The sequence below is a fragment of the Cottoperca gobio genome, chromosome 1 (assembly GCF_900634415.1).
Source record: "Cottoperca gobio chromosome 1, fCotGob3.1, whole genome shotgun sequence".
NCBI classification, from domain to species: Eukaryota; Metazoa; Chordata; class Actinopteri; order Perciformes; family Bovichtidae; genus Cottoperca; species Cottoperca gobio.
Window position 1 is genome coordinate 23,560,305 of NC_041355.1, and position 14,861 is coordinate 23,575,165.

At 41.5% G+C, this 14,861-nt stretch overlaps 1 protein-coding gene across 6 annotated transcripts in view; it reads left to right on the top strand.

The window, feature by feature from the left end:
- sh3pxd2aa (SH3 and PX domains 2Aa) overlaps window positions 1–14,861 on the top strand; it is a 109,280-nt gene that overhangs the window by 72,297 nt on the left and 22,122 nt on the right. For all 6 annotated transcript variants that reach the window (XM_029452047.1, XM_029452121.1, XM_029452370.1 and 3 more), the window contains one exon: window positions 11,336–11,449. In XM_029452047.1, coding sequence (XP_029307907.1) covers window positions 11,336–11,449 — 114 coding nt within the window. The remainder of the gene's footprint in view (window positions 1–11,335; window positions 11,450–14,861) is intronic.

The following is a 14,861-nucleotide window of genomic DNA, read 5'->3' on the forward strand; positions in this document are numbered from 1 at the left end:
ATTTCACCATCTCTGTGTATGACTCACATTGCATTTAGTGCTTTTCTAATTTGTCCCCTGTCAGCAGAAAGGAGATAATTGTTAAATTAAGTTTTGACAGACTAAAGAAGTTGCATGGGAAATGATTCTTCTCAAGATTGACTTCAAGTGGATATCTTAATTTCCGGCTCTCCAGTCAGCTTTGTTTCTTGAGGTTTTGAAATGCCAAGTGTCCCTGGTAACTCTTGACTTGAAGGGGGAATTCATTTTTCACATGCAACTTTGATTAGCAGAAACTCTTTGGAATGAGGTACATGTATCATTGAATGTTTTTTTGTTGTTGTTATTATTAATGAATACTCATAATTGTCATTCTCCCATTTCTGAATATCTGGCCTGACAGCATCTGCTCACTAGACCCATCTCAGAGCTCCATTTTCAATGTTCACTTTTAACTTTATTCAAAGCACTTACAGCAATATGAGCAATTTCTGCCAAAGAGGCGGATATGTAGTGCTGTCGTCATTTACTGGGCCAAAGAGGTGATGATGATGATGATGATGATGACATCACTCGGAGGCTCTGCCAAGACAAACACATCTGAGAGCTTGTATAATATCCCACAACCCCCTTCCCGCTTTCAAGGCTTTACTGCAGCCTCCTGTTCCGCGCATGCTTATTTCCTTTGACGTTTGTAATGTAGAGACACTGACTGGCTGTTAATTAGAGCTTCTTTTCTGTAACATCCTAGTCAGTACATGTCAACGTGGTACCGTGATGTCTTTTAATCTCCAAACAAGGCTGTACAAGGTCCATATTTTCCCTGCTTTTTTATAAAAAATGCAGACTTTTTTCCTCCACATATTGAGCACAGATGGTATCATACATTAATATGCTGTTCCTCATTCCAGCACAGAATATTTCCACTAGTTTTTAAGTGTCTGCAGGCTTGACCCGATATAATTATGGGTTCAACTCCAGAGTCGGATGTTGTTGTTTTGCCCCTGTGAGAACTTGTTGACCTGGGAAGTCTAGACCTAGCTGTTTCATTGTAGCCACAGTGTCAAGAAGACCCCTTGTCACAGTAAAACTGGTTCAATTATGAGCTGTGTGTGGCCAGGGTTTGTTTGGATGATTATAACCCTGTGTGTCTACGTGTCCTTGCACAAATATCTTGCAATTGAGCAACAGCTATCTAGTAAAGTGTGATTCATGAAACACAAAGGTGGTGGGGGTGGACAGTCCAGAATGGTCCCTAATCGAGGAGTAGACTGTCCTGGTTTTCTACCGCTCTTTCCTCCTCGGACATGGGAACCATAGGGTGTCTGGAGAGGAATGTCCCAGCTGGAGAAACTTAATATGCATATGTGAGCAGTTAAATTATATAGTGTGTTGGACTAAGGAGAGATGAAAAGCCACAGACCTGTGTCAGATGGTACTTCTTCTGAGATCCCTCTTGGAATACCATGGCCACAATTTTAAGCAAACCATCCTATAGTTGTTGAGACATTTCCCTTAAAACCTAGAGGAAATGTCAATACATCACCAAAGTCATTTAGGATTCATCGTCTTTCTTGTGACCATGGATATCAATATCAAATTACATCAAGGGAAATTCATTAAATAGTTACGCTATTTCAGTCTAAACCATTGTGGTGTCATCCCTGTGTCCATATCCCTGCCAGGTAGAGATCTCCGTGAGCATACAGGGTGACCACCTTTTGGTTAAATTAGATCCATTTGGAATATGGCCTGACTACCCTCAGATCCCTTTTGGCTCAGGTCTCTTCATTTCAAATATACATTCATTTACAGCGGATTTGGGTTTGTTCACAAGTTTGTCCTTGATAAAGACCTTTACTGTCAGGTTGTACTTATCTGGAAAGGAAAGTGAGTATGGACAGTAGTGGGTGGACAACCGTATTTGTTGGCTTTTTAGGCGCCATATGTATGCACATTACATTTTGTAGCTTGTTGTGATAGCCTTGGACCTTGACCTTGTAATCACAACGTTCCCACTGCCTTTGTTGCATATAATCTCTTCGTTTCTCCTTTTTATTTTAGCTCTCTATGTCCTACTACCTAATAAAGCCACAAATGCCCAAACACATACTTGATTTTGTGTACACATGGCCTTACGAGCAATAATCCTACGGATGCTTTCTTCCTCATCTCAGAGAATGAATTGTACATGTAAACAACTAGCTTTTCACCCTGTGGCCACAGTGACAGAGGGGGGAATATATGTGGGGGAAAACACCCTTTTTTCTCTTGTTTCATCAGCCGAGACTAATGGATCTGCCAGGAGGACCTTGACGCTAAACTACAAACAGGATTCTTTGGGTTATTGTACCGCCCAAGCCACAACACCAGCCGGAGAAGCCATTTGCCCAAACATCCTGGTCCTCCCTGCTGCCAAGTTTCAGGGGCATTTTGTTATTGTTGATTTAAAAAGATTAGACCAATTAGTTTACCTTTCTCTGACTCTACTCCTCACATATAGTACAACCTCCTGTTGTGTTGCCAGATATTCCTAATTTTGGAAAATGATAACAATTATGTTTTTATGGACTTTAGTCAGAAATTTCTATGGTTTACATGGAAACATAAAATACATATCTCAGTTATGTAGTATTGCTTGTCAGCAGGTACTAATTTTGTTTCAGGGAGAATGAAAGCCAGGAGGTTTGGCAACATTTACCACCACACCTTTCCCAGTGCCCAGGGCAGCACAGTCCAACCCATAATGCCTTTCCAACGCTTCCTTGTACTGCTCTGCTTGGTCTGGCTCAAAACTGTTCCCTGTGCAAATTGGTTTCATAACGAGAAAGCCTTGAGCTAAACTTTAGACCCTCACATTACATTAGGTAATTTGCACTACAAGCTCCAGTTAGCTTAGGGTAAGCCTTACCTTAAGGCTATGAAATAATTACAGCTTTTGGAGTGGCTGAAAAATGTTAAGATATCCCTCTGAATCAAAGCATTGATGAGGCATTTTTTTCTGTAATTTCCAATATATTTGCAAACCTGCCCCTTAAGACAAATGTAGTCTGAAAGCTTACACAGAAACCGTTGTGATGTTTGAGGAAAAGTTCATTATTATTGTCCTGAAGATGATCATTTATTAACAATGCCCATCATACGTTAAAACCCAAACAAGAAACCAACATATTCAATTTAGTATTATACAAAAAAGGAGAAAAGCCATCACTAAATCAGTAATCGACTAATTTTGTCAGAACAACACCATTAGCCCAATTAAGAATACATCAAAGATACAGTAAATGCATCCAATAATGTTGCCTAAAGATACAAATGAAATATCTTTCTTAATAAAACCATTGTAAAATAAATCTCCAACACACTAAACTTCAGAATGAATTATATTTTAAATATAAAGTCAAAGTGCAAAAATGTGAAACAACTTTCTCTGGAGGGAGCTTTAATAGGTTTTGCATAGAAGCCTTCTCGACATACCCTTCGGCCTAGACTGTCAAATGTAGCCTATGTGTTTAATCAAGGTGTACTGAGGGCTAGCTTAAAGGATGTTCTGGATCAGAGGAAGCTGTTTTGGACAGAGTTCACATGGGAAGCCGGAGGCAAACATTAACATTGTTTTTAGGCTATAAAACAGACAGCCAGCATCAATCAGAGTGGTACGTTTTGAGCTAAGAGATGGCTTTCTCACACCGCTGCTTAGCCGTATTAGCGAGCTTCAACCTCATCATAGCAAAGAGATGTTTATAGATACGGGCGGTTGTACGCTCTGCATTTCTTCTTTATTGAGCATTATGCTAGTGTTAGCACAGAAGGGTGTGGGTTTGTATGTGTGAGAGGAGGATATTTTAGCTAGATGGTGGTAGCATATGCTAGCACACACATATTTGGAGGTGGAATGCCAAGGTTTAGCTTGACCCCACAGCACGTGATGTGTGGTCAACACTGGTTATTAAAGGCCCACCAACGGCTATCCCCTTTCACTTGTAACAAGCCTGGTTCAGTAACAAGACCCCCATGTTTTATGAAAACTTCAAACTGGGATGTAATGCTTCCATCTTACAGTGTCAATAAAGACCTTGAAATCGGCACTGACTTTCAAGGAAGAAACATCATAGAAGGGGTTGGGTGCCTCCTCATATATCCTATTTTTAACTTAAGATGAGCTTTGAAGTGTCTTAAAGTGGTTTTCCACCCCAAAATCCAATCTTTTGAAACACTCGATATGGTTGTAAAAAAAAGTTTCATGTTGAAGGCCAGTTAAAGATTTCAGTCAATTCAAACTTTCCATGAGTAATGAATTGTGTGGAGATGTACAGTTTATTACCCATTGTAAATTGACATTTAAAGGTTATATTGATAACCTTACCATTTCTCAACACAGGAGGAAACATAATAATGATAATTTCCCCATATTATAGTCAAGGGTTCTCATTTTTAAATATTTCTGTTATTTCTAAACCATTTGCATGGGTGTTGATCCAATGAGATATGTGATATATAAATGGGAGCAAATCATATTGCAGAAGTAATAACTCAGCTGTTGTAATCACAGGGAATTCTATCTGTTTTTCAGTCACTTCACTACTTATTTTTAGATGATAATGAAGATCTAAGTCAGAAAAGTGTTGCAGTTAAATCCCATGAATGAAGCTGGTGCAGTCCATGTTAAAGATGATACTGCGGCTGATCAGGTGGTTTTAGACAACAACAATTGTTTTGCTGCAATTTCAACCCTATTCTTTGAATCTCCCCTTCTGCTTACTCGGCAGAAATATGAGACGGAAATTCAATAAGTTGCCCTGAAAAGCAGCTCTGCGATCCAGCGCTCGCTGCTCTCCAGGGGATCTGTTCCTAATTAGAAGCTGAGAGGAGGACACAAGACTGACAGTGACCTTGTGGGCCCCCCCTGAATGTCACATTTCTAACAGACAACTTCCTGGCGATCCCAAAATGAGAAACCAAAAGGAAAGTGTGCGCTGTTGTTTTTGGATAAGGAATTAGTGTGGAATACTACGCCTTTGAAACCCCAGCTAAACATCTGCTGGCTCTCCCTCTTTTGTCTTCTTTCTGATTTTACCCAAACCACTCTTTTAATCTCCGTCTCCCCCTTTACTATCTTGCTCTCTTTCTCGCCCTTATATTTCGGATCTCAATGCATCTCTTATTCCTCTCAACTTCTACCATGGAGCCCCGGCCTGTGTCGGTCAATGATAATCTTGCTTTGCTCAGTTGCTGTTACCACTGTATTCACCGTGACCTCCATTTTTCCTCCACTGGAGAAAGCAGCCAATTATTACCTGCCAAGACATGGTGTAGCTAGAAACTCCAATTAGAGCTCAACGCTGCAAGAAATGCCAATTACAGGCCCTCTACTGTCTTACATATTTATATTTTGTGCTGTGTGTGTGTGGGTGTGGGTGTGTGTGTGTGTGTGTGCGTGTGCGTGCGTGTGTGTGTGTGTGTGTGTGTGTGTGTGTGTGCGTGTGTGTGTGTAAATATGGGAGCAGGTGTTGCTGCATAACCTTTCAGAACTTTAGTCATTAGTTGTTGAGCGCCTCATAAATCCTCCAGAACAGTTGGGTTTGTTATGTCAGACAAACTAGCAAGAGCGGTTAAATCAATTTAAAAAAAACATGTGCTTTAGGTAAAGGTGTAGGCCGGGTTCCACTTCAATACAATAAAATGACCTGGAAATGAGCACTCTCTGTTCTCATCGAAGATCCATATTATAACTCAGGTTCAAGTCGAGAGGGCTCACAGGGATTGCTTTGCTCATCGGTGTGACTCACTCAAACACACACACACACACACACACACACACACACACACACACACACACACACACACACACACACTCTGAGTGGACCCAGCCACCAATAACAAGGTATGATGATTTCAACCTGTTAAAACAACAGTCCACCCCTGTGTTCTGCTGTATGTGCAGATGGCTCTACAGTATGCATTTCATTACCTGAACACCTTTTATTTGTCCTGTTCTTCATTTTCACAGCTGCTGATGAACCCCCCCCACCCCACCAACTGGCTTCGACCAGCGTGACTCTTGTTTTTCCTCTGCAGTCCATATACATTTACATGTGCAGTTATTCAGAGGAAAAGTGATATGTTTTCTTCTATTTAAGTAGGTCTTTGATCACAACTTCAGCCCCTTCAAGGGTGCACCTTGGCTGCATTTGATGTTGGAAGTTAACATTTGAACATGTTTTCTTTTCGACACCTACATATATACAAACTGTAGTCTCACCATGTGCAGAATGAACAACATAAGGTATTGTGTTTTTCTTCTAACAAGGACTGGAATCAACAATGTAAATGGGTTGGTTTACTCGTGCTGCTTCATCTTAAAGTAAGATGATGAAATACGATCCAGGAAGACAGATTTGAGTAGTAGATCCAAGAGTTTGAAGGATTATTAGATGTCAAAACTATGAGGAAGAGTTTGACTGGATAAACAGTAGATATACCCCATTCATGTTACAAAGTAATCTGCTAGGAATGTCTATTTGCATGTACTCGATTAGCTAGCCCAGTGGGGTTGTCGGATGATGTTATATTGGGTTGCAGCAAAAGTTGAGCCAGGGTCAACATAATGAGTCCTCTGTGTTGGCACCCCAATGCAATGCCCCCATTTCAGTGTTATCAGCCCATTACATTACTACACTACAGGTCATTTAGCAGAAGCTCTTATCCAGAGCGACTTACAGTGAACTAACTACAGGGACAGTCTCCCTGGAGCAACTCAGGGTTAAGTACCTTGCTCAGGGGCACAATGGTGGCAGCTCTGGTATTGATCTCTCAGTCTTGTTTGGAAGGCGTACCACTAGACCACTGGGCCATCACCACCACTGAAATGGCTAAATGGCTGTTATCGGTTGTTATCACCACCATTCTAATGATTCAGACAATCCAAACTGCACCTACCTGCACATTATGAGAGTGAAAGTGAAACGGTCGCAGTTTTAAACACACTACTTCTTTAGGTTTAGGCAACAACACTACCTAAGGTCTAGAAAACTATGGTTTTGGGTTCAAATAAGTATGTTTGTTAAGTAACTTAAGTTATGTATGAGTTTTACATGGGTCAACTGGTCTCCTGGGTCCTGTGTTTGTTTGACCCAACCGTCCACCCCGACTTCCTCCCTACACAGACTTTGTCAGCTTTTATACCTGACTTCCTCCTTTGCTGCCGTCATAATTACTACAGCCTTGAGAGGTCGGCGTCGTCTTGTATTCGTATTGGTGATCAACCACGTGATTATGGTCTTATGTTCTTATTGAAAAGAATGAGGAGGTCTAATATTGGTCTGAACACTTTAAGGAGTCAGTATGCTTTAAAGGAAGTGCTTGTCGGATTGTGAAGCGTACTTCAGCCATTCGGAATTTGTCCCCAATGGGACAAAGTTAGGTTACTGTCCACAGTCAATCTCTTTGCGAGTGAGCATATTCTCCCTCCCAGTAATTCGCCTGCCACGCCCTGACTGAACTTCACCGGTCAATGTATGCATCATTCCACAGATATGCTGAGCCAAGTTATGCTTTGCTTTAATTGACTCTGAGTAATTTTTTTCCATCTGGCTGGCAATCTTTGGCCCAGATCTCCTCCTACGGGACAGATTTTCTGTGAAAACTGTAATCTGGACTACACGTTTCCCACACACGAGGGTCGACCCACTTCTCTCAGAGCCCTATGCTGCCAACTGGCTTTTACAGTTTTTCTATCTTTCTCTTAGTTTCTTATACCCCATCTGCTTCTCCATTTTGTTTTTCGTACCCTTTGTCTCCAGCCTGTTCTACCCTCTGTGAGAGGAGAGTGGATGGATATATCTGAGGGGGTCCAGCACTGTTTCTGGTCCTCATTTATCTGCTTTTACTGTGCCCACTTTGTCCAGAGCTGGATTTATAAGGGAACTGGGCCCTGTCAAAACCTTGCCTTGCACTACCATGTGTGCACACGATGGAGTCTGAAGCTTGGCGCGTGTGAGTAATGTAGAGAGGCTGAGACTGTTTCTGGGCTTTGAGATGTTTTGTGTTTGGTGTGTGAACAATATGTGTAGAAGACAGAAAACCAAAAGAAATGTCTGCCAGCACGGCTATGGCCAAGCGATATCAGTCTGTTTTTCTTCAATAATGTACAACTTTAAAAATATAATCAGTTTTTGTTATTTAGTGGTCTGGCCATTCATGATTTTAATTACCGGTACCCACATTTGGACTTCAGCAGCCCTCATCATTCTGGCATCAATCAAAGATTTTGGCAATGTCTTCATTGTGTTCACCAATGGATGAAATTACATCATTACTGATTTTGGATCTGTGCATGGTAGAGTATGCTAATGCAGACCTTTTGACTTTCACCACTCAAGGATCATTCTTAAAGCATGCGCTCCTATCAGAATATATATCTCATCTTACTGAAGGGAAGATAAGATCCACCACTGTTGACGGCAGTCAACTCAATCCTCTATCAGCACAGGAGATTTATTATTCTGTTTTTCCACCGTGTGTCAGGTGGGCTAAAGAGAGGAAGAACTTTTGCAGAACTACTGCTCTCCCCCGTACAGGTGGCTCCAATTCTTCTTTAGCTTTTTAAGTAGTTGCAATGAATCATCCTATGAAAGCCCTAATGGGTTTCACATGGAGCAAGCTATTCTTACTGCTAGGCGGACCTTTCACACTGCAGCAAAACAGAATCTAAATTAAAACCTTCAGGAATCAAAAGACAAACTCTCCACTCAAGCAGCCAAGGCTGCACGAACAGTTCACACATGAACACATTCAAAAGAAAATGGACCTGTTGACATAGTTATATTCATCATTTAAATTGACTGGTCGGGCCCAGTCCTCTAAGCTTTACCCAGCAGAAGACCCCCCCAACAGGAAAGTCCTGATAGCCCCTCCAGAGTTTACAAATCCTAACAACGTGGCAAGCGCCACTCATTATAACACCGTGCTTCTTAAACCAGGAGCTGTGGTATTTAGCACAGTATAGCTCTCGTGGTGTCAAACTACCACTACCTCCACCAGGCAAGGCCAAACGGGGTTCTAAATGGATTCTGACAGGTCCAAACAGCACTTTGCTGACCTCTCCTGTGCAGCAGTCGACAGGCGGGTACAGAGCATCCACAGAAAGTTACAGTGTAGTGTGTGGAAGCGCCGGATGGAGGAGCAACACTGCAGCTTCTGTGCATAATCCCTGTGTGTCTGTAGGCCCTCAGGTTGAAATAACTCCTGTGTTGACTGCGAGACATGACCCGCTGTGGAGAAATTCAGGGAGACAGTATTTCAGTATGATTTTGTGTGTGTGTGTGTTGGAAGAAGGTGTTTTTATGGTGGACATAAGCTGTCAAAGTCAGAGTGGCTCAGGCCTCACTGTGCTTATATGGGTATAAGGAGAGATGAGGCCACATGCAGGGGGCTAGGCAGGCTGCTCTACTGTGCTCTGTTAGATGTCAACACAATAATGGTTTAATGTCCGTTACTGTAGATGTTGTTGTTCTAGTCTGGCACAAACAAAACTCAACACTACTTTTCTTGGGGGAAATATTCAACTCTCTGTTTTTGTTGCTCCTAAATGCTCCTTAATACATTATAATTACCTGTAAACTAAATGTAGATTACCTGTGAAAAGAGGGATACACATAACATTTATCTGTTGTACGACAGATACATTTGCAAAATGTCTAATAAATAATTGTTTAATGCGAAGATTTACTTTTTTTCTATTTCATTGGATATTGAATGTATTTTCTGACAGTTCTAGTTCTTATTAAAAAAATAATTTAAGGAAATAGATAATGTCAAAGTGATTACTATAGCAACACCACATGTGTGAAATAGTAGTAAAACAAAACAAGCTGCACCGTTATAATTGAATAACACTTTTAACTTGAAGTAGAGGGAAGTGCATTCTTTTCTGATATCTGCACTACTCCAACTGAATTATACCGATAATACTACGGCCTCTTTACTGTAGTCAGGATATAGTTACGAGTTTGTTTATTTATGCATGCAAATAATTTCAGAATTTACTTAGCAATAGTTTACATTATTACTTGTACTAGTAATGAGTATTCATACATAACATAACTATAGGGTTATCTGAAAATGATGTACATTATCTGTACACACTTTATACATGAGGAACAGACCTTCCCCCTGTTACCACTCCTGTTACTTTCTCTATGATACAGCTCTTTGACAGGCATATTTTCCACATCATTCATAATACGTGATTGGTGTCTGGCCGGGTAATAAAAGAGGGCGTGATGGCTTGATTCACCCAGGCTTCCCCAACCACATTAGAGAGTGAGCCATGTGGCTGTAAATACATTGAAGCAGTGATGACATCATTGTTGGACTCATTTGGTGAAAGAAATAAATTTCCTTTTTCCTTCTACTTTTCTGTCTATCTCCACACACTCCAACTGTGACCGTTTCACAACGTTAACCAAGTGTTACAATGTTGACCACGTGCAAATCTTCTGGGTTGGCTTCTGCCCGAGCGGTGAAATATGATGAGTCGGGATGAGATCTCGTTGTTATGGGGATCAAAATGGGTGTAGGGGGGTATGAGGTGGGGAAGGGGCGTCACAGCTGTTCCCATCGCAAGATGGTCTCCAGTGGGTTTTGAGTTAAATGTCTCCACAACAATTGGATGGAACACAATGGAATTTGGTGCAGATATTATTTTCGCCCTCAGGATAAATTATAAAAAGTTTGATCAGCCCAAAGTTCATTCATCTATGTAAGATTGTGATCGTGGTAAACATAATACCTGCTCGCATGTCAACTTCATTATTGGGAGTACAAACTCACAATGCTGTTAGCGTGTCTGTAGACTTTCTGAACTTGGAGCCGCTTAGCTCTGGGATGTCAGTGAAGTCTGGGCTAAACAGCAGCAGTATAACACATTTCATAATGAGTAATAAGGAAAAGTGAACTTCATCGTGCAACAAGTGCCTCTTAACCCTGCGTTGATCTATGTTTCGCTTCGACCTCCAACACGTTCCTGTCTCCAGGAGCTGTCTTCTCTTCACTGTCTGGTTTAGTAATGATGAGAGCTTTCCAAGTAGGTGAAACTTCCAGCCATCATGACTCCGCCTCAGATCTCCGTGTCACGCTAATACAGAGAAGATGTGAAATGTACAGGTTTACCACCCTTACACAGGCTGAACCAGCTTTAGTGTAAATACTGGCTCATGCGCAGTCTGAGAGATGAGCAACAATGACGTATAATAAATCCCCACGTGGGAAGGGTGCTCCATCCTTCAGGCCTTAAGTATTGTTAGCAATACTAATATGTTCATCTCTCTCTTTTTCCATCTCTCTCTATCTCCAGGTTGGTGGTTTGTCAGTACAGCGGAGGAGCAGGGCTGGGTGCCGGCCACATACCTGGACTCCCAGAATGTAACCAGAGATGATTTGGACCTGGGCACTTCCAGGACTGGAGAAGGTAAACACCCGCACATTATAAGATTCATAAAACACAGAAATACGTACACCTCATTCTTTCCAACTCATTATTCGAGATTCATCTGCATGCAACAGGCAATGATTTCTCAATAATGGTTTTTGGGTGGGCGTTATTTCTATGCTCACATGTCAATCTAGGATAAAGGCAGTATACACACTCAGAAACACACTTCCAGTCACACATTAGGAACCTCGGAGACCACAGTCGCAGCTTCATGGTGAAATGGTACCAGACCGCAGCCAATAGGGTTTGCAATATTTTGGCACCACAGGAAATTCCTTTCAAATCCCCCGGGAGGCTGCAACTCCTGCAGGAGGCTCGTTTTGTTGTGACCCTTTCCTCCCCAATGTTTAGTCTGACTGCTGGGATGATGGAGAATTTCATCAATGTGTCATAAGCCCCTTCCTGCTTTTAGAACAAGGGGATCCAATAGAGATAAATAAAGTGCAAACACACAAGTATGCTCACATGCATGCTCAGAAAAACAGGCACGGACTGTATTATCTAACAGACATTTTCATCTCTCGTTAAGACATGCAAGCCTCCATGCTTCATTGATCTGTGCATATTCTGCAAGACACACTGCTGCTAGAATGATGAAAGCTCCTGCACAGCTGCCACACTCTCTGCTGTTTGCTGTTCTCATTCCTCGCTTCCATTTTTCTCCCCTCTCGCACACACTCACACACACTTAATGGATGTTGTCAGTGCCTGTAACAGAGGAATCTCTTACAATCCTGTATCCTGGAGGTGAAATAACAGCGAGGGCTGGTTGTCTGTGGACTGGGTGTTTTGGGTTTTTCAATGGGTTTTTGATTTCTTTCTTCTTCAAATGTACTTAGATTTAATTTGGTGTGCTCTAGAATATTACATTGGGATTAAACAACAAAATGTCACTCATCCCTTTACAGGATAATTCTGCTATATAACAATTTGGGTCTTATTTTTGTAGCTTTGCCCATCTTTTTTGTCAACATTAATTCAAGTAAAGGCACTTTTGGATAAAGTGCGATTTTGAGGGCGTTTGAAAAGTTCTCACTGAATCAAACACATGCAATGAAAATGAGCTCCAGGTCAACTTTGTTTTAAGCGACATCCCCCATGGGAACATTTACATGGCAACACACAGTAACAACAATGGCACATCACCTTATTGTTAATGTCTTGCAGCAGCAGGCGCTGCTTGATGTATTGCCACCAGTTGGCAGTAACGTATCTTATTATAGATATAGCTGTGTGGAGTCTGATAAATGTCCTCAAGTAATGTCACTTGAGTCAGCGTCACAGTGGATCGTCGTGCAAACTGTCAGTGGTCCAGTGGAATTATGGGTAATGCAGGGGCCAGGTTTCAAAAAGTATATGTGGAATATAAAAGACATTATAAAACGGACATGTCAAATCAAGGAATCTGATTGGTTCTTAGCCGTGATATAATGAGCGTATATCACGGGTAGAATTGTAGTTACTTTTCACAACAAGTCAGTATCCCTCCGTGTCTGAGAAAAAGCTACAGCTGTTAAATTACGTCCATTAGTTAATTGATTAAGTACAATTACACACCTAGTACAACCTTACAGACTGGTACACTGTTCTAAACAAGTCACCACGCAATACAAGTGTTGATTTACATACTCTTGCTTCCATTTTCATTAAATCCGCTGTGTATTCGCTCAGAACAAAGGCGCTGTTTCGCGGGCTTCCGGGAGGGCCGTAAATTAAGTTACCGTAATGAACCGATAAATGCTGTAAAGCGCAGAGTCTCAGGTTTCAGAAACCGTTGAAATATTTTCGATTGCGCAAACTATGACATAATTACGGTAATCCAACATTTTGCCTGCCGACACATTCGGTGTTAAAGGAAAACAAATTTACAAAGCTTTACTCTGGAGGAGTGGATTGATCAGTGCCTATCTCCAGAGAAAAAAGCCCCTAAAAGACGACATGCAGAGCTACGTGAAGAGCAGGTAGACCAAATAATCGATCTAATATGTTCGCTAGCTGTTAGTGTTGTTGCATAGCAACCACCTCGCACTATGTTTTGTGCAGAAGGCAACGGAGGGACTATTTTATTTTGAACATCATTATTTAATAATAAAAACTATTTAAATTGGAGTGTGTATTTTTCTTTCATATTGCCACACTTGGTAACCGTTTTATAAAACCAATAGCTCACTTCAGACCGTGATATATGCTCATTATATCACAGTTAAGGGGGTTGTACCACGCCCCTTAACTGTGATATAATGACCATATAGCACGGCCTGTCGTCAGCTATTGCTTAAATATATCTGGTTCTGCTGCATCAATTTTTATCCTTGTTTAAAAAACGTTTTTAATCGGTGGAGTACTCTGCTCAGATCTGAGAACACAGCAACATTACTGTCAGAGTGTTAAAGGAGCACTTCACCTCCACAACCACCTTTTCTATATCAGTTGCTCACCCCGTGTTACCTTTAATTCTTGAAGAAAAGGTTGTTTTTCCGCAGTATCATCTACTTATTATAATACTATTATATTATAAATAAGATCCAGGTTGTAATAGACCAGAGTTTTCCTTTAAGCCTGTGGGTTACACACTCTCACACTGTCTTCTTTCTCTCTTACCCAATGCACTCTAGCAAATTTATGAGGCAAGTGCTTGAGCTCACAACTACACACAGGTACACACACACACACACACCTCCACCCCCCATCCTCTGTCAGTGGCCCCCCCTTTTCCCATTAGGTCTGGTGCCTTTGTGTTTGCACACATCGTCACTTCTTATTTCTGATCTCCCCTTCCCGCTTCCTGTCGTCCCTTACATCTCATTATCTCTGCGTGGTCTGTAACCTAATTCCACTGACAGCTCAGCTCGCTGGAGAGGAACAGACAGGCGCAGCCCGGCCCCGCTGAAATTACCTTGAAATAACATTTCCATTTGTGCCTTCCCTTAGCTGATATTTCAATTAGGAGGTCAACAGGAGTAGGGTGGTGCTCAGTGGGATGGGTGGAAGACAGACAGGAATCAAAAGGGAGAGGAAATGACAAGTAGCAGAGGCACACAAAGGGAGAGAGGGCAGATGTCGAGCAGAAGGAAAGATGGAGAGACAAGAGGGTGGAGAGAGGACAGAAGATGGAGACAGAATTAGATTACCAAGATATATGGAAGACACGTGCTGTTTCCATTTATCCTTCCTCTCATTAATGTGTTTGCTCTTCATGTGGCCTCAGACTAGATAGGAAAATGACTCATCATGTTATCACTGAGACATTAAACTAATAAGGAGTGAAAGAGGTCAAGAGTTCAGCACACAGCAGCAGGAAACAGTATGTAGAGTTTATCAATTTATATCATAAACATCTTGTATCTTCCGAGTGGATTATTTTAAGGATCAAATGTGTTTGGACTCC